This window comes from Protopterus annectens, chromosome 5.part0, assembly GCF_019279795.1.
Source record: "Protopterus annectens isolate FY-2018-M chromosome 5.part0, PAN1.0, whole genome shotgun sequence".
Taxonomy (NCBI): domain Eukaryota; kingdom Metazoa; phylum Chordata; order Ceratodontiformes; family Protopteridae; genus Protopterus; species Protopterus annectens.
The window spans coordinates 1,850,658,861-1,850,682,334 of NC_056735.1; the positions used below are offsets into that span (position 1 = coordinate 1,850,658,861).

The following is a 23,474-nucleotide window of genomic DNA, read 5'->3' on the forward strand; positions in this document are numbered from 1 at the left end:
GCTCTGTTTGACATGTATGGGAAGTCTATCCCATAGCATGGGCAGTCTCTGGGTTATGAGCCTGTTCCTCCAGCACATTCTGTTGATTGTGGTAATGAGGTTGAGGTCACTGGACTGTGTGGTGCGGAGGGATTGGGATTTCTTTAGATGTAGCATTTTTAACATAGCTGGGTCAGACATGGCTTTGTAAGTCAAGCAGAGATCAACTCTAAGTAGGCGATATGAGACAGAGAATAGTTGGAGATTTTTGAGTCTGTCCATATAGGGCAAGTGTTTAAGGCCTAGCATCCTTTTTGTGAGGTACTTTTGTGGCCTCTCCAGTTGTTGCAGGTGTCTAGTGAGATACATGCCAAATGGGGCATTGTACTCAATGATTGGCCTAATGAGGGAAGAGTAGAGGGGAGACAATGACCTCTTTTTTCCTGGATGCAAAACCCTTAGTAATGAGATGTGCCACATGGAAGGACTTTCTGAGCATAGTGGCAATGTGGTTGTCAAAAGAGAGGTTGCGGTCAACCTGTGTTCCCAGATCTCTTATAGGTTCATAGGTTCATAGATTAGTACTAGACTAACTGCCCTTGTGGGCCAATTTAAGCCTAGCCAGTTATCTTTTGGGAGACTCGAACCCTGCACCTTGTGTTTGTAAGGTAAACACCGTAACCATAAGGCCACCCTCCCAACCCTAACGCTTTCTGTGTTCAGTGGACTACCATCGATGTGGTAATTCATGGGAACTGGGTTTTTCCCAAAGGGGATGACGACACATTTTTTGACATTGAACTTAAGGCTATGTTTCTGACACTGGTCGTTGGTCTCAGTGAGGCCTTTCTGTAGGATGTCAACATCACTTGGGGAGTTAATAATGGCTCCCAACTTGCAATCATGTGCGAAATTTGTCAGCCAGAGTCCCTTCATGTTGGCCTGGACTTCTGAAAAGTAGATACCAAACAGGAGAAGACCCAGGACTGATCCCTGTGGGACTCCACTCGTGACTGGTCGGCAGTCTGAGTTGGAGTCAGCTACTTTCACACTGTGTGTTCTATCTGTGAGCCAGTTTGCAATCCACCTAGTGATATAGGGGCTGATGCCTAGTTCAGTGAGATTTTCTATGATTCCTGAGTGGGGAATGTTATCAAAGGCCTTGACCAGATCAAGGTAGGCTGTATGAACCACCTTGCCTTCATCCACAGCTTTGGTGACTGACAGAAGTTGACCAGATTGAGCAGGCATGATCTACCCTTCACAAAACCAAACTGTGTAAGATCCAGAGTTTGGAAATTCCCTATATCCTTGTTTATTAGGTCCATGATGAAGCTTTCCATAGCTTTGCATATCAGACTTGTCAGGCTAATGGGGCGATAGTTCCCAGGGTCTGTAGTCGCTCCTCCTTTGTGGAGAGGGATGACTGTAGCAGTGTGCCATTTGGTAGGGACAAAGAGGTGAGGCTGTGACTGAACAGGCCACATGGTTGAGGTGCCATTTCATTCTGTAGTTATGTAGAACACAGCCAGGGGTATTGTCATGTCCCATAGAAGCTGTATTCTTGGCCTTGGACAGTGCTGTTTTAACCTGTGCAGCAGTAATACTGGGTGCCCGGCAATCTACTGGTATTGTGATTGGTCCTTTGGGGGGGGCAGGGGTAAAGTTGGCACTGAATCTGTCGGCCAGTATATTGACTATTTGTTGGCTCGGTATAGGAGGTACCATTGTAAAGTAGCTCAGAGCAAATCTGGGTATTGCCGTGGAGATTCTTTACATAACTATAGAAGGCCTTGTGGTTGTCTTTAATATCGGCTGAAATTCTGTTTTCATAGTTAGCTTTAGAGGATTTGATGAGGGATCTCAACTTTTTGTTGAGGCTTATAAGGGAGTTTTTCCAGTCTTGGGACTTCACCTTATTCCGCATCAGTTTCCTCCTCCTGTTGTAGAGTTTGTTTATGGCAGAGGACCACCAAATTGGCTTCCTCTTTTTGGAGGAGAGCGTCTTGGTTCTATTGGGTATGGTGAGATCCATGGATTTGTGTACGTGTTCGTACAGTGCATTGGTGTATGATTCAGCGGTCATGCAACTATTCTCCATTTGCATGAGTGCCGTGAAGTTAGCCACCCCTTTTTTTAGGAGCCCAAAGCTAGCTTTGGAGAAGTTTTTCATGGTGGTTACCTTTGCTGGGGGAGGGGGGGCAAAAGGGATGTGGATTTCCAAGGTGATTAATTTGTGGTTGGATCTAACCAGGGAAGAGTTGACTATTGGTGTAGAGCAATGGTCTCCTGTGTTAGTAATGACCAGGTCAAGGATGTTGCTACCTCTGGTGGGGGTAAGAACGAGCTGGCCCAGGGCATTGGAATTAATGAATTCCTGGAATCGTTGGGCAAGTGTATTGGTAGATGAGTAGTTTTCCCAGTTAATGGAAAGGTAGTTGAAGTCGCCCCAGTGTTATCTGTAAGTAAGACTTAGGGAATAGTATATTTTAGATATAGACAGGAATGTAGTAAAGATTAGTTTAGATGTTTTCTGTATTTGTTTGAGACTGTCCTGCAATGTTGTTTTAAAATATTTCCTGTGATTCTGAACTCTGTAGTCACTGTGGCGAGTTATTGAGTATTGCCTTGTTTTTTATTATTTATTATTAAATATATTTAAACTTTTTAATTGTGGCTCGTTTGTTTAGAGATATTTAAGCTCATAGAGTACTTGCATATGTATTTGGTGACACTGTATAGGCCACGCTAATATCCTTGGTCACACCATTTGGATAATAGTAACACTACACAGTAGGATTGCACCCTTTGCGAAGGACCTTAAAGTAGCTGATAAGGGGTTATGGTGGCAGTAATAACTACCTTATTGTCTGGGCAGAAGGGGGCCTAGCTTGAGTGTGTGTGTGTGTGTGTGTGTGTGTGTGTGTGTGTGTGTGCGTGTGTGTGCGTGTGTGTGTGCGTGTGTGTGTGTGTGTGTGTGTGCGTGTGTGTGTGTGTGTGTGTGTGCGTGTGTGTGTGCGTGTGTGTGTGTGCGTGTGTGTGTGTGTGTGCGCGTGTGTGTGTGCGTGTGTGCGCGCGTGTGTGTGTGTGCGCGTGTGTGTGTGTGTGTGCGCATGTGTGTGTGTGTGTGCGTGCGCAGTGTGTGTGTGTGCGCGCGCGCGTGTGTGTCGGCTACTTGGGCAGGGACACGAAGCACTGGTTGGACAGAGAGAGAGTGTTGAGAGGACTTGGCTTGGAACCTTGGCTAAGGACTCAACTCTATAGCTGTGCCAGTGGGGAAGTCTCATTGGGGATCTGGAGAAAGAGGGAAAAAAACGCCCCAGACTGACTGTGATCCCTGTGGCACTGTTAAGGGAAATTGTACTTGTCATCCTCCCAATGTGTACGTCCCTCACTGGTGCTTGTGGTGAGGATTGAGTCTCCTTGATTACTGGGCCAGTGCAGGGGCGTCACATATTAATTGGTGGCAGCGGTGGGATAGCCACATCACACATTAATTGACTTGTGGTGTGGATATTGAATTCCTGTAGCCTGTGTACAGTGGTCACTGAAGGTGTTTGTACTTTCAATCATCTACACATTGAACATTCAGAGTTCATATCACAATTGTTTTATTTTTTTTGTTAGCTTAGTTAGTCAGAGAGAACAGGGAAGCATGTCAGTAGAGGAGTATGGCAAGCTGACAAGGAGCCAATTGGATGAGATGTAATGTTTTGATATTAATTTGGGAACTCTGTCAGAGACTGTGCATTTTGTATCTTCTCTTGGACCTGCAAAAATCCATCATCAGCACTTTTGCTTGCGTGTTGCCTGTAAGTAAGACTTGGGGTACAGTATCTTTTAGATATAGATAGGAATATAGTAAAGATTAGTTTAGATGTTTTCTGCATTTATTTGAGACTGTCCTGCAATGTTGTTTTTAAAGTATTTCCTGTGATTCTGAACTATGTAGTCACTGTGCTGAGTTATTTATTATTTATTTTACATTTGTTGACCGGGTTAGTCCGACTGAGCTGAAGAGCCCTTTTTCAGTGGAGAGCGAGGGAGAAAAGCTCCAACATATTATGCAATTTTCATTATATATTAGCATTAAACAGCAATGTTACAGGATTATTACAAGGCATTAAGTAACAATACAATGTTATACAGTGTCAATAATCAGGAGTATAGCATAACTATTTCAAGATGTATAAAAAGAAATAATATGTCATTGAGATGACTATAGTTTTGGGGGTAAGTGGTTACAGAAACCCAGTTTTATCATAATGTAATTGCATGAAGGCAAGACAATTACTATAGAATTTCTCTGAGACAATTCACTTAATAGGTTTTAGAAGACAGTAGAAAGAGCATTCAAGGAAGATTAGAGAGAGCTAGTGAGAAGAGTGAGTTAAGGGCAGAAAGTAGATTAAGGTATGGGACATAAGAGATTTTTATGGAGTGAGAGTGCAGTGGCAGGACCAGTGACTTTTAAAGTGCTCTTTGGTGGCTGTCTTAAATTGGTTAGGATGTGTAAGGGTCCTGATTTCTAGTGAGAGCCTATTCCAGGCAGTAGTGGGGTGATAGCTGTACATGTTACATCCAACTTTAGACTTGGATTTGTAGATTTGTAGTAGGTCTTGGTTATTGAGTATTATGTTGTTCTTTTATTATTTATTATTAAATATATTTAAACCTTGTAAGTGTGGCTGGTTTGTTTAGAGATATTTAAGCTCTTAAAGTACTTGCATATGTATTTGATGACACTGTATAGGCCACTCTAATAGACTTGGTCACACTTATCATTTGGATAATAGTAACATTATACAGTAGGATTGGTCTCCCTTTGGGAGGGGGCTTAACCCATTCACTCCAATAGAGCTCAGGGTGTTTGCATTGTAACTTCCAGTCGGTGGAGTCTAGACCTTTTGACAGAATCAAATTATGCCCTCACATTTCAAGCAGATGTTCATATGTCTGGGATTGTAGGGGTTATGAAAGAAGTGTAAATGCCAACTCTTCAGCATAAACTCTTTTTACAGTGGTACTATTCTTTAGGTTCTAGGTCTTAAACCACAATTTATAAGTCACAATAAACACAGTAAGTATTACATTTGTAATATTTTGTGAACTATTTACAATATCTCAGCAACCACTTAAGTTATACACATATTGGCAGCAGCGTTTTATTCACCTAGCTGAAAACTTTCATATGAGGCTGAGTTCTATCTGTTACTTGGTTGTTGAAACATTTAGAAAAATGTGAAAATTATATCTATATAAATTAATATCATAAAAACAACAGTTAATATCTGTTTACCTCCACTAGACAGAGCTCAAATATTAATACCATTGAGTTTGCTATTGTATAAGTTTTAAGATGGTCTTTTAAAACTTTGTACATAGCATGGTTTTGAAATTATTGATGCAAATATGAACAAACAATATTTGACGCCTAGATACGTCAGTAGGTGTTAACTACAGATGCACCAGGAGGCGTCACTCAGATGTAATGACTTAAAGTAGCTGATAAGGGGTTCTGGTGGCAGTGATAACTACCTTATGGTCTGAGCAGAAGGGGGCATAGCTAGTAAACCTGTGCCAGCCTTTCCCAGGGGTTTGTTTGTGTATAAATCAAATCTCAAGAGAGTGTGTGTGTGTGTGTGTGTGTGTGTGTGTGTGTGTGTGTGTGTGTGTGTGTGCTACTTGGGCAGGGACATGAAGTACTGGTTAGGAGGACTTGGCTTGGAACCCTGGCTAAGGACTCAACTCTATAGCTATGCCAGTGGGGAGTCTTATTGGGGATTTGGAGAATGAGGGAAAAACCAGCCCCAGACTGACTGTGATCTCTGTGCACTCTTAAGGGAAATTGTACTTTACCGTGCGTGTACGTCCCACACTGGTGTTAGTGGTGAGGATTGAGGCTCCTTGATTACTGGGCCAGTGCAGGGGTGTCACATGTCCCATAAGGTGCAGACTGTTATGAGGTGAAAACAGGCTGTTCAGAATGTGGGGGTTGTTTGCAGTATAAAATAACAGTCTGCATTAAACACCACCTTTTGAATAAAAAATATGAACAAATGTGTCTTATACACTAGGCAAAGAGCTATCATTTTTCAATACTTTTCTGTTATTGGGGCAACAGTTCTAATGAGCTTGCGATGATCGCACAGCTGCTGGTGATGTGGGATGATTCTCCATTGAAAAGGGACTTCTCTTACAAGCATGAAGACAATAACCTGAACCAATTACAGATGGACAGTGTTGATTTGTACAGTTGTGTAGTGCCCAATTAGGGTTGCCTCCTTTTCAAATACCCAACGTGGGACATTTTTTTAAGAAATGTGAGGTTTTGCAAGACAAAAAATACCCACAGTTAATAAAGCTGTTTCCTTGTACCATTTTAGTTGCTTAGGGTATTCCATTTAACATTTAGGCATTTTAGATGCATAAAAGCAGTTGTTTTGTAACTATTAAAGAAAACTTAAGAAATTGTTTAACTAAAATCTCAGAACATGTGTCCTGCAATAAATAAAAAAATAAATACCTAAATAAATAAAAATGGCAGAAGTGCCCAAAGAGAGGGACAGGTGCTAACCCTATAATAAAATCTTGGACTGATGAGCCAAATGTGGTACATCTTCAAAATGCAATATGCACTTTATTTGGAGTGTGTTTAGATTTTTGTAGTCTCTCGTACTCTTTTACAGTGCTTTTTCCATAACACAATTCACGGCCGTATGTGTAACGTAATATGAAAATCTAAGCCCAACCCAACGAAAGGTTTCTCACTGTCTATTGGTAAACACTTTTTGTTGTACCCACTAGGCTCGTCACCTCTGAAGGAACCTGAAAGTACAGTTTCGTCTCACTGTCACATTCTCAATTTTAAATACGGGTAAAACGTAGAAAAACTATGCATTTCAAAAAGCTTCAACATGGACTGCAGAGTACACACAATACAATTAGAGGTGAAGCAAGTTCACAGACTCTCGTTATATATTTCTCAAGAAGCAGTACACCAAGGAAATCACGGGTTGTTAATAATATAACAGCATGAAACGAGTGACTGTGTACAAAAAGAATAAAAGAAAGTAAAACTAGAGACTGTTTAACTTCCTTTCATTGCGAGCACGTGCTAAGATTCCAAGCGGTCATTAGAACTGTTGCCCCGATAACAGAAAAGTGCCCATTTTTCTTACCTGTTTATGTGTACAAGGGACTGAAATTAGCAGGTATAAAAGGAAAAAATAGAATAAATAAATGGGGCCTAAAAAAATGCAGCAACTGTAATGCCATTTCCTAGTTGTTAAACAGCTGATAAAACTATATATGTGGGATAACACTGTAACTGTTAAAATAAGCCATCATTGGATGGAGAAGCAGATACCTTAACATGATAACACTCTCAAGAAGATGAAGATGACACAGAACTTAGCCACAATAGTTTTCGCTTTCTGCATGACAACATCATGGTAACAGCAGAAAAATATACCTTGGAAATATGTCACTTATTTAGAAGGGATAAAAAATAATGAAGAATGCCTAGGACCACGGTTCTCCTCCTATGGTATATGAACCAGAAAATCCATGGAACGCCAGTAAAATTAACGCTTTTATTCACCAATAAATGTAAATCACACGCGTTTTCGTCCTACATACAGGACTTCATCAGACAAATATTATTTACTTCTAAACCAATTTAAATAGTCTATTGAAACGACTATTTAATTATTAGTCCAATGAAATGCATCTCCTAGGAATCAAATTGACAAATCTCCTTTTACCTCTCATAAATATTAATACCTATTCTATGAAAGTGTCTTGTGCTTAACTTTATAATTTCATTTCTTACAACATTTCACATCATTTATTATATAAATATTAATAAATAAAAAAAATAAATAAAAATAAATTACTTTAAAAACATTTCATTTTATGTAATTAAAATAATTTAATTTAAAAACTCGGGTATGTGAAAATATCTATTGTTTTAAAAATTCTTTTGAACCTATGTTTCATGTATTCTACCCCCATCTAGTGTCCATTTTGGGAAATTACATTGAAGTATTTATTCAGATGTTGTTAGCCTTCAGTTTGAGCAGTGAAGAAATTGATATAAACTCATTCATTCCAGGTTTATTTCCTGCATCAAGGTTGACCTGCCACCAAAGCTCCCTACTTTCTAATATTTCCTCCCACAGGCCACCCCTTCTATCTGGTTTAACCTGATCCAGAACAAAAAATTCATATTTAAATTCAGTGCAAGAAGTGGAATGTTTAAATAATGCATTTGTGTTTTTTTTTTTTTTTTTTTATTTATTAATATTTATATAATAAATGATGTGAAATGTTGTAAGAAATGAAATTATAAAGTTAAGCACAAGACACTTTCATAGAATAGGTATTAATATTTATGAGAGGTAAAAGGAGATTTGTCAATTTGATTCCTAGGAGATGCATTTCATTGGACTAATAATTAAATAGTTGTTTCAATAGACTATTTAAATTGATTTAGAAGTAAATAATATTTGTCTGATGAAGTCCTGTATGTAGGACGAAAACGCGTGTGATTTACATTTATTGGTGAATAAAAGCGTTAATTTTACTGGCGTTCCGTGGATTTTCTGGTTCATATACCATAGGAGGAGAACCGTGGTCCTAGGCATTCTTCATTATTTTTTATTGGTGTTTTCAGAACTGCCGTTCTACTGTGTTATTTTATTTAGAAGGGATACTTAACGTAAAAAAGTCAAGACATATCATGTCCTACTCCCACAGTCCCCACAAGCGGCATATATGCATATGTGGATAAACTGCTGTGGAACACCATCAAAAGCAAAATAGTTCAGCAGGATTCCTTAATAAAAATCATATTAGCCTTCTGCTTGTTTAATAAAAGTTAAAATATTCCGGTTGTTTGAATGGGGTTGGAACCTAAACTTATTTTGAACTACCAAGAGCATTTCTTCCTTTCCTGAACATATTGAACCTGCACCCAGCAACATGAGAAAAACATTAGAAAGAGAAGTAAATGCTGCATAAGAAGCAGAATTAAGACGCCTGATTTGATCTGAAGGTGAACTTTAACCATCTTGGAAATTGTCAGCAACAAGGTGAAATAATTACAAGTGAAAGGTTCTGTACTTGTACATATTGGGCAAGGACTTGCAGCAGATATCCCTGCTGAATATAAACGCAAAACATTTTTAACCAGGTAGGTGTTTTGGTCCAAAGACATTTTTTCAGGCGTGTCACAGCTCATTAATATTCTTTTTTTTCCAGGAAATCCTTGCATAAATTCCATGTGCACAGCATCTTACTATATACTAAAGCCACCATTCATTTCCAATAAAGAGAGTACTTTCTCTATAATATGTTTTAAAGTTTGGCTTGCTGAATTATTTTATTTTACATAAATGCGGTTAAGATAGTGACGTTTAATTGAAAAGGCCACTGCATTGAAAGAGTAACAAGAATTTTGGACCTATTTAAAGGAGAACATTTGCATAATAGTTACCTGGATCTCTGATTTTATTTCTTCCATCTTGGCATTCAGAATAGTGAATTGTCAGAATTACATATTCAAGTTCAGGAGAAATGCCTTTGACATTATGAGAAAGTTACTTGCTGACCTTTTTTCTTCATAGACTAGGAAATCTCTGAATTAATTCTTTTGTTTTCTGTGTCGCTGGTAACCAAATACTCTCTAAAATCTGTTACTGGGAACACTTTCCGATTTTTTTAAAAGAAGACTGCAACATCAGGGAGCATCTCAAAATTCCAGGTTTCATGGCCTTGACCGTTCTCATGATTCCTTTGACCAGATATTACTTTAGGAAAATTCAATGGTTCATCAAGTCATTTAGGGAAAATACCAACATTCCCTTTTGTTTGAAGTCTCACTGCTAGGTTTGTAAAAAGGGAGTTACTCTGGTGGGTGAATCCGTTACCTCTCAACCCAGAGCTGCCTTTTTCCTCCCTTCTAGACCCTAGTCGGTCTGTAACCAACCACTACTTGGTCTGCACACTTTTTCTGCTACTGTTCTGCTGTCGAGAATTAAGTTGGTTTGCTGTGAGGACAACTTATTACTCTACCTTCTATCAATATCAGGTTTTGAAATTAAAATAGGTTAATCTGTATCTTTAAGATGTACAGGACATATTGCAATATTGTCTGCAGTTGTAGTGTTTGCTTTTGATACAGTCATAGCTCCCAGATAAGTGGGCTGGCATCATTTTATGTGAAACTAAAAGTACTGATAGTTGTGTATCAAAGTTAGCCAAGTAGTATTGTTCATAGGTTCATACTAGGCTGTCTGCCCTAGGGCATTTATAAGCCTAGCCAGAGTGTGTTTGGCTTTCGCCACCCATTTTAAATTAATTTTGCTATGCCCTTTTTCGAGGTTAGTATACTATGCCTCTGTCTAACAGTGACACAGAAGTGATACCCGAGGTAAACCTACGATCTCCCATCCACTCATCAAGATTCCTCTTGAAGAGAGTCAATGAGGGACTCTGCCTAACCTGGACTGGGATTTTATTCCAGAGTGAAGGGAGCCTCTGGGTTATGAATCTGTCCCTCCAGCATGTCCTATTTATTTCAGTGCTGAGGTTCAAGTCTCTCGAGCGTGTGGCTCAATGGGATTTGGATTTTCTGAGGTGCAGCATGTCCATTAATTCCAGGTTGGACATTGCTTTATATGTCAGGCACAGATTGCCTTGTTTCTTTTCTTTGCCAGTCTGTGACCCTTAGCATCACAGGCCAAAACTTAAATGTAAATTAAATTTAATTTGGTGTAAATTCTTAGATTACTACAGGGTAGCAGGTGATTTTTAAAGATAATGTAGTTGGTATTCTGATTAATACACATGGATATACTGACTATATAATTTTATACTAGCTAGTCATTGCTGGGCTACAGTTTGCAGTAAAAATAGCAATATATACTAGAAAAGAAAGAGTCTTTAAGTAATTTAAGGAACAGAATGTGTGTCTTACTAGTACATGGACTAAACTAACACATAACATATTTAATTTGATGTTTTCTGATGACTAAGCAAAAATTGTCAGTGGTACTTTTTGTTGACAGTCTATGAAACTTTGGGTAATATGTACTATAAAAGCAAGTCGGAACCTTCATATTATAGTATGTATTTTAATGTAGACCATTCATTGAATCAGGCGGACTTGAACAAGGAATGTGCTGTTTTTTGAATTATGTAATCCCCCAGTTACAATTCCATTGTGATTTAAATAGATTTTAGTGCTGTTTTGAAAACTTGCTTCCGTTGGCTAGACCCTCAATTTCTGGGTAAGTTTATTCCAGCATATGTAATATATCTGGAGTTGTTGAATTTATTCCATATTGAGAATTCTAACTAGCCTGCCAACTGAGGATCTAAGTTCCTAATGACTTTCTCGTTAGGTGACAGTATTAGACAGGGCTGGACAAGCTGATTAGTTGAGAAGTTTGTGGGCATACCTCTGTTGGATGAAGAACAGCTCATTACAAACTTCCAGTGACTGTAGACTGCACAAAGCTGCACACTGGTATGTTTTGCCTTGATGGCCAGCATTAAATCTAATTATTGTATTACAAGTTTGACATAGATTATCTAGAAGAGAGGGGTTGTAGTGTAGTAAATAAGTGAACAGAGCAAAGGAGTGAGAGCAGTTGGTACATCTTGGTTGTGGCTTGCCTGGCATAGGGTTTGTAAAGCCGGACAAGTTTCTCATTATTTCAAGTTGCAGCATTAGCCACCTGTTTGTGAAACTCTAACTTGATTGTGCAACATGCAGCAAAGGAGTTTTGTTGAGCCAACTTCCTGCATGAATGTTTGGTCTAAATAGGTAATACTAATACTAAGACAGCCATTGGTTTAAGCAGAGAAGAAAATGATGCCCACTGAATTAAGGGAGAGTATGTCATCTTGATCTTAATGCTTAGATGTAAGTAGCATTGTCTTTTTTGCCTTACTTCCACTGGTTTGCATTCACATAGTCTTTAGCAAATGCACACTAAAGATGTTGAAAGGTTTTATTTTGTTTGTAGACTGAGAAAAATCTATAAACGCTTATTTGAAATTTGCTATTTTTTCTCACTATAGGTACCTGGTCTGATGCTCTCAGGACATTATCTTCCAGTGGGTCCCTGCCTTGGCATAGTTGTCATAAACTCATCTATGTACGACCAAACCATAAAACTGGAGTCCCTGTGGGGCACTGGCCTATCCCAGAATCATTTTGGCCAGATCAGAATTCTCCTACACTGGTAGGTAATTTATAATTAAAATAGCTATGTATAATACAGAAGTCTGCAGTGTGCAGTGTTCCCCTCAGTGAATTGGCCTGCTGGCCTAGAGGTAATCTTGCATTTTTTGAGCCATACTTCAGAGGTCAGAAGAACTGCGGTGGTGGTGCTGCGGTAGCATTGTCGCCTCACAGTAAGACGTTGTCCCATTCGATTCTCAGCCAGAGCGTCTTCTGTGTGGAGACATGCGTGAATGGGCGTACCTTCGTTGAAGGTTGTGCGTCAGAGCTAGCAACTCGACATGTAAAAATCTACTGCCAGTCATTAGCGGACCGGAGTTCCGCTGTGGCGACCCCTAACCGGGAAAAAGCCGAAAGACACAACAACAACAACTTCAGAGGTCAGAAGCAAGACTGCATGCTGGAGAGGACATAACCACTGATAATGTTATGTTCTGGGTAGGAGGAGTGCTGCATACATTTTGTAAGTCTGATCTCTGTATGCTTAAAAAAGATACATTTGTTTAATAACCATAGATCTGGGATTAGGAAGAAGGCATGTTTTGATGAATGTGTTGGATTGTGCATGGTGTTATTAACAGGAATAAGTAAGATGACCAGCATGACTGGGTGGGACAGGCATATTTTTTCTTTTTTTGTCTGGCCATTCACAAGCCAGAGAACCATTTGTTTGGATCTACCAAAATACTGCCACTGTCGCTTTCTTGAACTGTTCACTATGCCATCTTCATCTTTGTTTAGTCTGATCCTTCAGCTGACATATGGTACCCCCCTCTTTGCCATATGCTACAGACTGTCCAGTCTTGACCTTTTAAGTCCCATCTCACCCTCCCAGGGGAGGTTGAGAATCAGTGAAGGCAGTTAGTAGACCATAGTCAGACTGTGGGCAAGGGACAGGTTTTGTTTGTTTGCTTTTACCCATCTGTTTACTAGGTGGGCCCTCTGAACAACACAGTCCCTTTTCAAGGACAACCAGAAGCAAAGTCTGGTTAAAGTGTCATTGTTTCACAGTAAGCAAATGAAGTCTGAGGGAATCAAACCCTGTACCACAGGATTTCCTTCTCACAGCCTTAATGCACTGCGCCAACTGGCAGCCATATATGGGCACCTATGGACCTGAACACACACAATCATGTTCCTTCACATACAGGCTGATGAGATTATCTCTTTATTGCACACCACTCCCCCAGGCTTCCATAGGGGTTACATTAGTGAATACCTTCTTCTCTTCCTGGAAGAGGCAAGCAGACTTGCACTTGAGATTTCTCTGCTTCTTAGCTAGTCCTTCACTTTCAGAGCTTTAAACTGAACCTAGGTTAGTGATGGTGCAAACTGATACTCATGTCAGTGGATGGGGCTGAATTCTGAAACATTCACATCCTTGCTGCATGCACATTTCTGGGAAGGGTCTCAGGACACTGGTAGGCCAGCAATTCAGAAGAAAGGTCCTGCCACATGAGCATACTACAGTCAAGAACTGGTAGTCTAGCCATTTAATGTTTCCTACCGGTATTATGGATATAATGCTGTAGGTTGACAGATCTGACATGTTCTTGAGCCATCCTTTTCAGAGCAGTAGAACAAAGCGTGAATGCCTTGGGATGCTTGGTAGCCATTGCTTTTCAAAGTTGTGAATCTCCCTGTTTATCCATAAAGCTCAATGGTCAGCACTGCCTGTCCATATCTCTTTTGCCACTTGATGGGCTCACAGCAGAGAAGTGTCCCTAGGTTTACAGATTCATTGTTTGTGAGAACCTTTTTCCAAAGCTGCAGTTTTTGCATTGGATCATCATCATTCTTTGTTCATTTAGTTTATGTATCTGTACTTTTTTAGCTCTTGTTTTGGAGAAAAGTTGATTGTGACTCTCTCTAGGCCTTGGCGTTATGTGCACAGTACCAGCAGCTTGTGTGCGTGTGGTTGTGCGTGTGTGTGCATGTGTGTGTGTGTGTGTGTTGGGGGAGCTTTCAGAAGACTGTTATATCTTTGGTAGAATATAACTCGTATAGCTAAGGCTGCTACAGAAGTGATTTAATTGACTGTCATGGTTAAATGTAGCTTACATAACTAAACTTTCACTGTGTCTTTTCAAACTGCTGTGCTTAAAAAAAAATGTTCATGTCTTGATAGAATTTTGACATTTTATTGTGCTTCTAATTTAGCTTGCTATTTGTACGCTTAGTTTCTTTCTGCTGCACATCTCTTCAAGTGAGTTTTGTTTCAGTAATGTATTTTACAATTTGCATATATTTTTTTTTTTGCTTGCTTGGATAGTAAGTCTACTGGCTTTAAAAAGTTTTATTTCCTGCTTGACACTAGGTTCTCCATTAGGACAGGTATTTGCTTTTATGCTGTTTGATTTAGTCCACCATATTTCAAGGAAGACTGAGAAATTTGTTGTGTCAGAAAAATAAGTTAATCTTAAAAGGTTTGTTACACAGAGAAGTTTTGACCCCAGTAAAGGCTTCTATCTCCCAGAAGTCTAAGAATGTATCCTTTGCTTCCTCTAGAATCTAGGTGAAGGAAAATGAAACGAGCAATGAGAGGGTGAAGTCTCATCAAAGGAGAGAAGAAAGGAAGAAGACCCACTTCACCAAAGAAGTTATTCCTGTATTTCAAAAAAGCAGAGACTAGCTGATAATACTCCTGTTTGTTCACTTGTCCCTAAGCTGGCAGTTATATTGTGGAGGTTCAGTCTTCTGGGTTCCCTCGTACACACAGTGTCTCTTCCTTGACTGAGGTGGAACATAACAGATGTTTTCCTCCAGGTCTTCATTCACTAGATTTGCCAGGTCTTCCAATCTTACCATAGTTGCTATGTTACTCTAGACCTAAATTTGAGAAGATGATGAGGGCTCTTCTGCAAGCACAGATGGAGATGATTCTATGCCCTTTCCCCTCTGGTTTTAGGGCTGATGGGGACACTTTCTTTTCCTGATGTTCCTTCAACCCTTGCCTTGGTGCCAGTTTTGAATGAAGTAAAAATAGTTTCTAAAATCAGTCATAGCAGTGCTTGCAAGTTTGTAGCCAATGGGTGCCAGAAATTGAGTTGTGCTACACTATTTGGGTTGTTCAGAAATTTATTTGGGGTAATTCTTTGAGCTGCCCACTGTGTGGTGTCTTTTTTTTTTTTTTTTCCTGTTTCCCACTGGAGTTTGGAGTACTGATGTTGTAGTGTGGCTGTTGGAACATTTGAACCTGATGTCCTTTTTTCTTTGGAGCAGATGGAGGGCACAAATTATTATATATTAGTGTTTTGGGTTTGCAGCATCAGCATCTTGAGTTCTTTTGCTGCTGATGGATGGTGATAGCAAAAAAGGATCTTGTTGTTGTTTTGGACATTTTGATCAACATTGACCTGTGCATGTCCTATGGAGTTGTTCCTCTCTGGGACTTTTGGTTTAACTGTTGTATTATTAAGATTGTGGGAATGGATGGTTGTGTACTGTTTTCCTAAACTTTATCGGATGACTGAACTGTTTTGTGCATTGTGCAATATCTTATTTTATTTGTGCACTGCCCAATTTTAAAGTATTTTCTACAGCAATATGTTGCTTAGAATAAGAGATATTGTCAATTTACAAGTCTGCTTTGACTCTTATATTCATAACTTGATTCAGATTAACTGCTGTTACTTTGACCTCTGTTGGCTTTTAAAGCCAGCTGGTTTTATGAGATTGCTCTGTTGCTTGACTGTTCGATCTGATGTTAACCATCTGATTATTTTAACAGAGAGGTTTTAACTTTGAAGAACTTTTCATTGTAGATTTTTATTTCACTTGTCAGTGTATTTATTATAGTTAGATTTATTGTTATTCATTGTTTAAATTGTAGATCTGATGTCCATTTCAGTATGCATCACAAATGGGTCTTCGGATCCGTCCTCAGATCCAACTCTGCCAGTTCTTCCAGCTACATACGATCTGAGCCTCAAACTACTCCCACTCCTTTTCAAACCCTCATATCTTGTTTGCCGCCTTCCAGCAGAGACGCGATTTCCGAGCCTCTTCAGATAAGTGGTATTTGTTGTCTTTTGTCTAAAACTTTCCTTCTTTCTAGTAGCTTTCTAGCTCTTTGTTAGTCCTTTCTGTACTTCTGCTTTTAGCCTCCCCTCAAGTTTTAGGCTTTTTCTGTTAATAGTTGTTGCTGGCATTAGGGTTTCTTCCCGTCTCCGTTTAACCCTTCCTTCTCCGTTAATCTTTCTCACTTTTCTTTCCTATATTAAAAAAAAAAAATCTTTCGCAGTATTTTTAGTTACTTTACAGTAGTAGTGCTTGCGGTACTTGCGTATTATCGCAACCAGATTTTCGCGGTTGTGAAATTCACATGCTGCAATGAAAACCAGTGCGGGAAACACCGTAAGGTGTTATTTTATTCCCTTACTGATGAAAAGTCAGTTTGGCTTACATTCAGGAAGAGAAACGATCATGCAAGTCTTCTTCCTGTTTTGCATGCATTACACACGCATGCTTCAATTGGCAAGGGCTGCTGTCTTACTGAGGAAAGGAGTAGTTTAACTGGGAGGAAAGGAATGCTGAGAAGAAAAACACAGACACATGGAAATGATGCAAACTGTTGTTCCAGTTCTTTATGACTGCCCCAAAAACTTTACATTACTTTTAGGAACAGGAACAATTTGTAATGTAAAGTTTTGGGGCAGTAATAAGGACGTAGAATAACATTTGAATTATAAGTAGATCTGCCCTATCATTACTCATAGTTGGTATTTTTTCAGGACAAGGATATCAGTAATTGGCTGTTCAGCTTCACTTTGCTGTTTAGGGAAAACAATTTCATTCGAGTTTTTATGCTGCCCCCCCCCCCCCCCCCCCCAACAATCAAAATCCTACAGTGGGTGCATATACACTGGTGAGAGAAACAGCATCTGAAAATGTTTTTAATTCATCGTCCAAACTGTGATATTAGACACTCTCTTATGAAGTGATATTCAACACACTTAAGAACCCAACTGACAGGACAATAGCAGCCATTATAACTCAAGCTTGTATCTGCAATGCACGCAAGGCAAGGAGAGTGTTTCTCAATTTGTCCCTGTTTCTAAAAGTAATGTAAAGTTTTTGGGCAGTAAGGAAGTAGAAGAACAGTTTGAAGTGTTTCATGCACTCAGATCTTTGGAGGTATGCGCATTTCGCAACAGCGAAAATCTGGTTGCGATAATACGTAAGTACCATGCTTGCCTGTAGTCTCTCTGTCTGTGTGTGTGTGTGTGTGTGTGTGTGTGTGTGTGTGTGTGTGTGTGTGTGTGTGTGTGTGTGAGTGAGACTTGTCTGCTAGCCAGCATGTCTGACAAGCCAGAAGAGCCCTCTGGTTTAAGAGGTGTGGCTCTTGTGGATATAAGATCCCCCATTCTGATTCCCACAAGAGGTGTGTATATTGCTTGGGTCCAGGGTACTTGGAGATGCCGTGTGACATCTGTCAGCCTTCAACTCCCAGCCCCTCACAGACCAGCAAAATAAACTTATCCTACGTGGTCTCCTCCCAGTTTCTGGAGCCCAGACTCCTGTAGCTAAGAAAATGTACCCCTTCTGTTTCCTCAGAGGACTACGTCTTCTGCTCCTGGGAAGAGAAAGAGTCTCGGATCCATCTTTCACTGGTCCATTGGGTTCTCGTTTCTCTCCAGATCTGAGACGGCCCTCTGATCCGATGAAGCCTCCTTTGACTACGTCATCTCTGCTGGATCCTTGGATCTCTGGTCCAAGCACCCTATTGGAACCAGTGGAACCTATTCGCATCCACAGCTCCTCCTCTCCGGAGCAGACTCCTAGCCAGGTTCAGCAGGATCGGAGATCTCTGAGCCATACTCTGGGATGGAGTAAGCCCCCTCCCCCCCCTCCTGACTGTCTGGACCACCATGTCACCAGTTAGGCCTCTTGGCTGTCTCATTCTGATATGGATCGGATGATAAGTTTCATCAAAGCCCAGATCTGACTGAGGATCTTGCAGTCTCTGATCCATGCTGGATCCATGAGAACTCACACCCCCATATTGCAGCCTCCTCCTCCAATCTGATCTTCGGTTTCAGAGCTGCAGGTCCTGGCTCTCCCGAGTGGAAAGACGTCAGAGCACAGAATAGCTTTTTCCTCGACCCTCGACAGTGTCACAGACCAGCTTGGCTTCCAGGCCTGAGAGGTCGGCACCGGGTCCTCAGGGCTGGTGTCTGCTCCAACCTTTTCAGAGCAGTCTTGCACCCTGGGGGCTGCCTTTGACAGCTTGGGGCCGGTGCCTTCTGGAGGTGTTTGATCCGGGATGACCTCGTCCTTCTCTCCCTTGGTGGTCTCAGCCACTGGGGTGGGGGACAGGTCCTTTTGGCATCATTGGCCTTCCAGGTGGTAGAGAGAGCATTCTCTACTCCTAGAGACCTGGTCCCTCCTACACCAGGTCCTATCCAATCCTTGGCGGATTGGGGATTATGCTTCCATCCATCTGATCCATGGTTAGCCTCTCCCAGAAAGCCTTCAGCTTGTCCCTCAGCAAAGGCTCCCTCTGTGTTCCAAGTATGCCCGCCAATACCCAACAGAGGAGACTCCTTGGAAGCTTGGTGCAAGAGGAAGCACCTAGACCTCTCCTTGGAGTCATTGACAGAGTACACTGATTTCGACGAAGGGGAAGGGTCTCCCGATCTCCTCCCAATGATGTTTCCTTCAGGGATAGCCTTCAAAATTCTGAAGAAAAAGGGTGGATGGTCTTCCCAACCCCCTTCCTTGGAGGAGTCAGTGTTTCTGAAGGCAGTCGCGACGGGCCCATCAACATCCTGGGTGACCCCATCAGCATACGAACTGATTTACCTCATTTCCCCCAGGGCTTGGAAGGAGCCTGACACAACGGAACCAGATGTTCATCGTGCATACAGCTGCAGTCGTAACAGATGGGTTCTCCTGCCGTCAGGCGGGTCCTCGGTCGGCCGAATTCCAAAGTCTAGGTCCGGCGTCTGTTGTCGTCGCTTCTTCCCTGACGTCAGTGCGACAGGGGTATAAAGGAACCAGCCGACGTCATTTTCTTCAGTCTTTCTTGCCGCGCGGTGCCCGAAGCAGAAGCAGTTCGCAAGTGCCGGTCGGCCAGCTCCTGAAATTATGAAAATTTTGAAACCGAAGTATTCTTGAAAGCTAAGTACCCCGTTGGGGAAACTTTTCTTGCCTCAGACCGATGTCAGACAAAGTTAATAATTGTATTTCTTGTGGGAAGCAAATACCGCATAAGGATTTCCATTCCATCTGTATTCCTTGTTTAGGCCCAGACCACGACGTCTCGGTCTGTCGCTTTTGTGCTACATTCAACAAACGCACCATTAAGCGTCGGGCGGAGTTCGCCCAGCATTATTTTGGCAAAACATTTAACTATATTATGTCGTCGGATACTCTGACTCCAGTTTTGTCCAAAAAGCGCAAAGATAAGGACCGACACACGTGGTCCGCGGCCTCTACCGACACCACGCCAGAACCGACTACACGTGGTCCGGTTCTCAGCGAGGCGCCTACGCAGCCCCTGACTACCGACGACACTTCTTTGGCGGTGTCTCCTGTGCCCGAGGTCGCAGGCTTCTTGGCCCACACCCCGACTACAGATACCGAAGCCACTCTTGGCGTTGAATCTCAAAATGTGGACAGGTCTTCCTCCTCTCAAGGTGTCTTCAGACCTTCCTCTTCTTTTTCCATCAAGGCTTTCACTAAGTCTAAAGCAGCCATGCATTCTAAGAGACAAGCTACACAGGGCCCATCTCCAGGCCCCATGCCTAAAAAACAGATGCTTAAAATGGCTGAGGATTTAATTACTCTTATCAGGGGTTCTCAACCCCCACCGGACAAAAGGCCCAGAGTGGAGGTAGAATCCTCTGATCAGGGCTCCATTATTTCAGGGCACTCTGATGATCAGGAACATTCTTACTCCCCTTTTGAAGACTCTGATGCAGAGGAGTCCATTCCTTCTGTATCCCCCCCAGAGGATTACTCATTTGGGGAAACTTTGCATACCTCAAGGGAACACTTCCACTGGGAAGGCCAAGATTATTCAGATTCCAAGAAAAGGCTTAGGGAATTTCTCTTGCTACCTCAGCACAGGCCTCTGGCTATACCTCCTGTCTTGGACATCCTAGATGATGTTTACTCGGAGGCCTGCCTTAACCCGGATTCCTTACCTCCAGCCCCAGTCAAGCCTGACAGGTACTACAGGATTCCTGACTCACACCAATTTCTATACAAAAGCCATGCTGCTGACCCAGAAACCATCTCACAGGGACCCAAGGGAATTAAGGCCTCCACTGCTAAAAATCCATTACCTTCTGAGAGAGATTCCAGATCCTTAGAAAGGTGGGGAAAAAATGTATATACTTCGGCTACCTTAACCATGAGGGCCTTAAACTGTCAGTTCCATATGCTAAAATACCAACAGTTTTTGTTATCACAATTGAAAAGTAAAATGTCACAACCTGAACAACCAGACTTGAAGGATTTGCAGGATTTGATGCATAGTGCAGAACAAGTGGGTAAGCATACCTTACAATGTGGTTTTGATGCTCTAGAGGCCTCATGTAGAGCTGATGTTACAGGATCAGTCATACGTAGACATGCCTGGCTCAAGGAACAATCCTTGCCAGATCATGTCAAAGCAAAATTACTAGGTGCCCCTCTACAAAAGGATGTATTATTTGGTGCTAATGCTGAGGGGGTATTAAGGAAAATGGAGGAAAAGGCTAAATCAATGCAAACTGTGAAAGATTTTCTACAGGTACAACCCCCACGTTTCAGTAGAAATTGGCCTTCTAAAAATTGGTCCTTTCCAGCCACGGACAGACCCCAAAGAGGTAGATATAGGCGCCCGAGGGGCAGAGGACAATCCCAAGGATCGTTTTGAGGCAGACAATGGCAAGCTCCTACACAAAGAGGTGGTGAGGATAACTCGCAACCATTCAGAAATCAAGCCCAATGACTTTCCCCTTTGCATGCCAAGCAAGACTCAAGTGGCAGCACCCTTAGGAGGAAAACTGGCCTTATTTTCAAAAAATTGGCATATTGTCACAAAAGACAAATGGATCCTGGACATTATAAACAGAGGCTACAGATTCCATTTTCACACCCTTCCAAAAATGAGAGGCATGCCAAACCTGCCACACAATCAAAGGGCAGAGGCACAAAGGCAAATTACAGATCTCATAGACATGAAAGCTATTCAAGAGGTACCTACGCACTAACAAGGTCAAGGTTTTTATTCCAGACTATTCCTGGTACCAAGGAAGGGAAAAGATTGGAGACCTATTTTGGACCTATCCATCCTAAACACATTTCTACTCGTACCAAAATTCAAGATGCTCACTCTACAGCAGCTTCTTCCCATGCTGGGCAAGGAGTCTTGGCTGGTAACATTGGACCTCAAGGAGGCATACCTGCATGTCCCAATCAGACAAAATTGCAGAAGATGCCTCAGATTTCTTGCAGGTTCAATCCATTATCAATTCTCTGCATTGCCCTTTGGCTTATCTACTGCGCCCAGAGTATTCACGAAATGCCTGGCATCAGTAATTGCCTACTGCAGACTTCAAGGGATACAAATATACCCCTATTTGGACGACTGCCTGATCCAAGCAGACAGCAAGCACATTCTTCTGAAACATCTGGCTTATGTAATAATGTTGTTGAACTCTCTGGGATACACAGTCAACAAAAATAAATCAAGACTAATACCCTCTCGGAAAATAATTTTCCTGGGTGCCAACTTGGACACAAACACCCAGATGGCCTACCTCACGCCAGAGAAGCAGGGGCAACTAACTCAATACTTCAGAGGACTAGCAAATTGCACCAGGCTGACTGCAAGGAAAATCCTGCAGGCTCTGGGATTCATGGCATCTTGCATCTTGCTAATCCCATGTGCAAAGTTGCATATGAGGAAACTTCAATGGTACCTGAAAAACCTATGGTCTCAACACAGCCACAGTTTGGAAACAATAATACCACTGATTCCATGTCTTCAAAAGGAATTCCTGTGGTGGGCTCAAGCATGCCAAACAAACGCAGGCCTTCCATTCAGCAAGCCTCAAGCAAATCAAGTCATCACAGCAGACGCCTCTGACTACGCCTGGGGGGCGCACATGACAGATCGGTGCATTCAGGGCAAATGGTCCCAAAAAGAAAAGCACCTTCACATCAATCAAAAGGAAATGCTAGCAGTAATAAATGCTATTATAGCTTTCAAAGACCTTCTGAAACCAGGTCAACTATTGATAAGAACGGACAACACCACAGTTCTGTGGTACATAAACAAACAGGGAGGAACACATTCATACCCCCTATGCAGACTGACCATGTCACTTTGGAACATGACCATGGACTTACAAATCGAACTACAAGCACAGTACTTGCCAGGCAAGGAAAACACGCTGGCAGACAACCTAAGCAGAAATATGACAGATCCACACGAATGGAAGTTGCATCCAAAAGTTTTTACAGAGATAATCCAAGCATGGGGAAGGCCAGACATAGATCTCTTTGCCTCCCACAAAAATCACCAATTGACAAAATTCTGCTCAAGGATTTTCCATCCAAAGGCCTGGAGAGTGGACGCTCTCTCTTTCAGTTGGACGTCAATGACAGTTTATGCCTTCCCCACCTCTTCCTCTGCTGCCCAAATTTCTATTGAAAACCAGAGCAGACAGACCAAAGATGATTCTCATTGCTCCAGACTGGCCAAGACAACACTGGTGTACCCACTCCTGAGGAGCCTGACGCATTCCCCACCATGGACCCTGCCTCTAATGCCTCTTCTCCTGACTCAGCACAGCTTCAAAACTCTTCACAGCCAGCTAAAAACAAACACTCAATCTAGCTGCATGGAAGATTCCTTAGCATCACAGCAGACCCTACTCTCCAAGGAGGTGCAGGATGTCATTTTGGAGGCCAGAAGGCCGTCAACTAGTAAAGCTTACTCTGCAAAATGGAAACGTTTTTTTGTCTGGAATGAGAAAAAGGGCCAGGATCCTGGAAAACTGAATTTACCTCAAATACTACAGTATCTAGCTGAGCTGCTAAGCAGTGGACTTTCATTCTCCTCCATCAAAATCCATGCCTCAGCCATTTCTGCAGAATACAACACTGATCCACCCTTATTCTCTCACCCTCTCTTAAGACAGTTTCTCAGAGGGGCTAAGAATCTAAAACCCCCAAGGAAACAACAAATACCTGCTTAGGATCTTAATTTCATTCTGGAAAAACTGACCTTGCCTCCCTTTGAGCC

General features: G+C 41.7%; 1 protein-coding gene across 1 annotated transcript in view; it reads left to right on the forward strand.

The window, feature by feature from the left end:
* Nucleotides 1-23,474, forward strand: part of INTS6 (integrator complex subunit 6) — a 1,595,672-nt gene that overhangs the window by 571,000 nt on the left and 1,001,198 nt on the right. Inside the window, exon 7 of the mRNA XM_044071680.1 lies at nt 12,070-12,233. Coding sequence (XP_043927615.1) covers nt 12,070-12,233 — 164 coding nt within the window. The remainder of the gene's footprint in view (nt 1-12,069; nt 12,234-23,474) is intronic.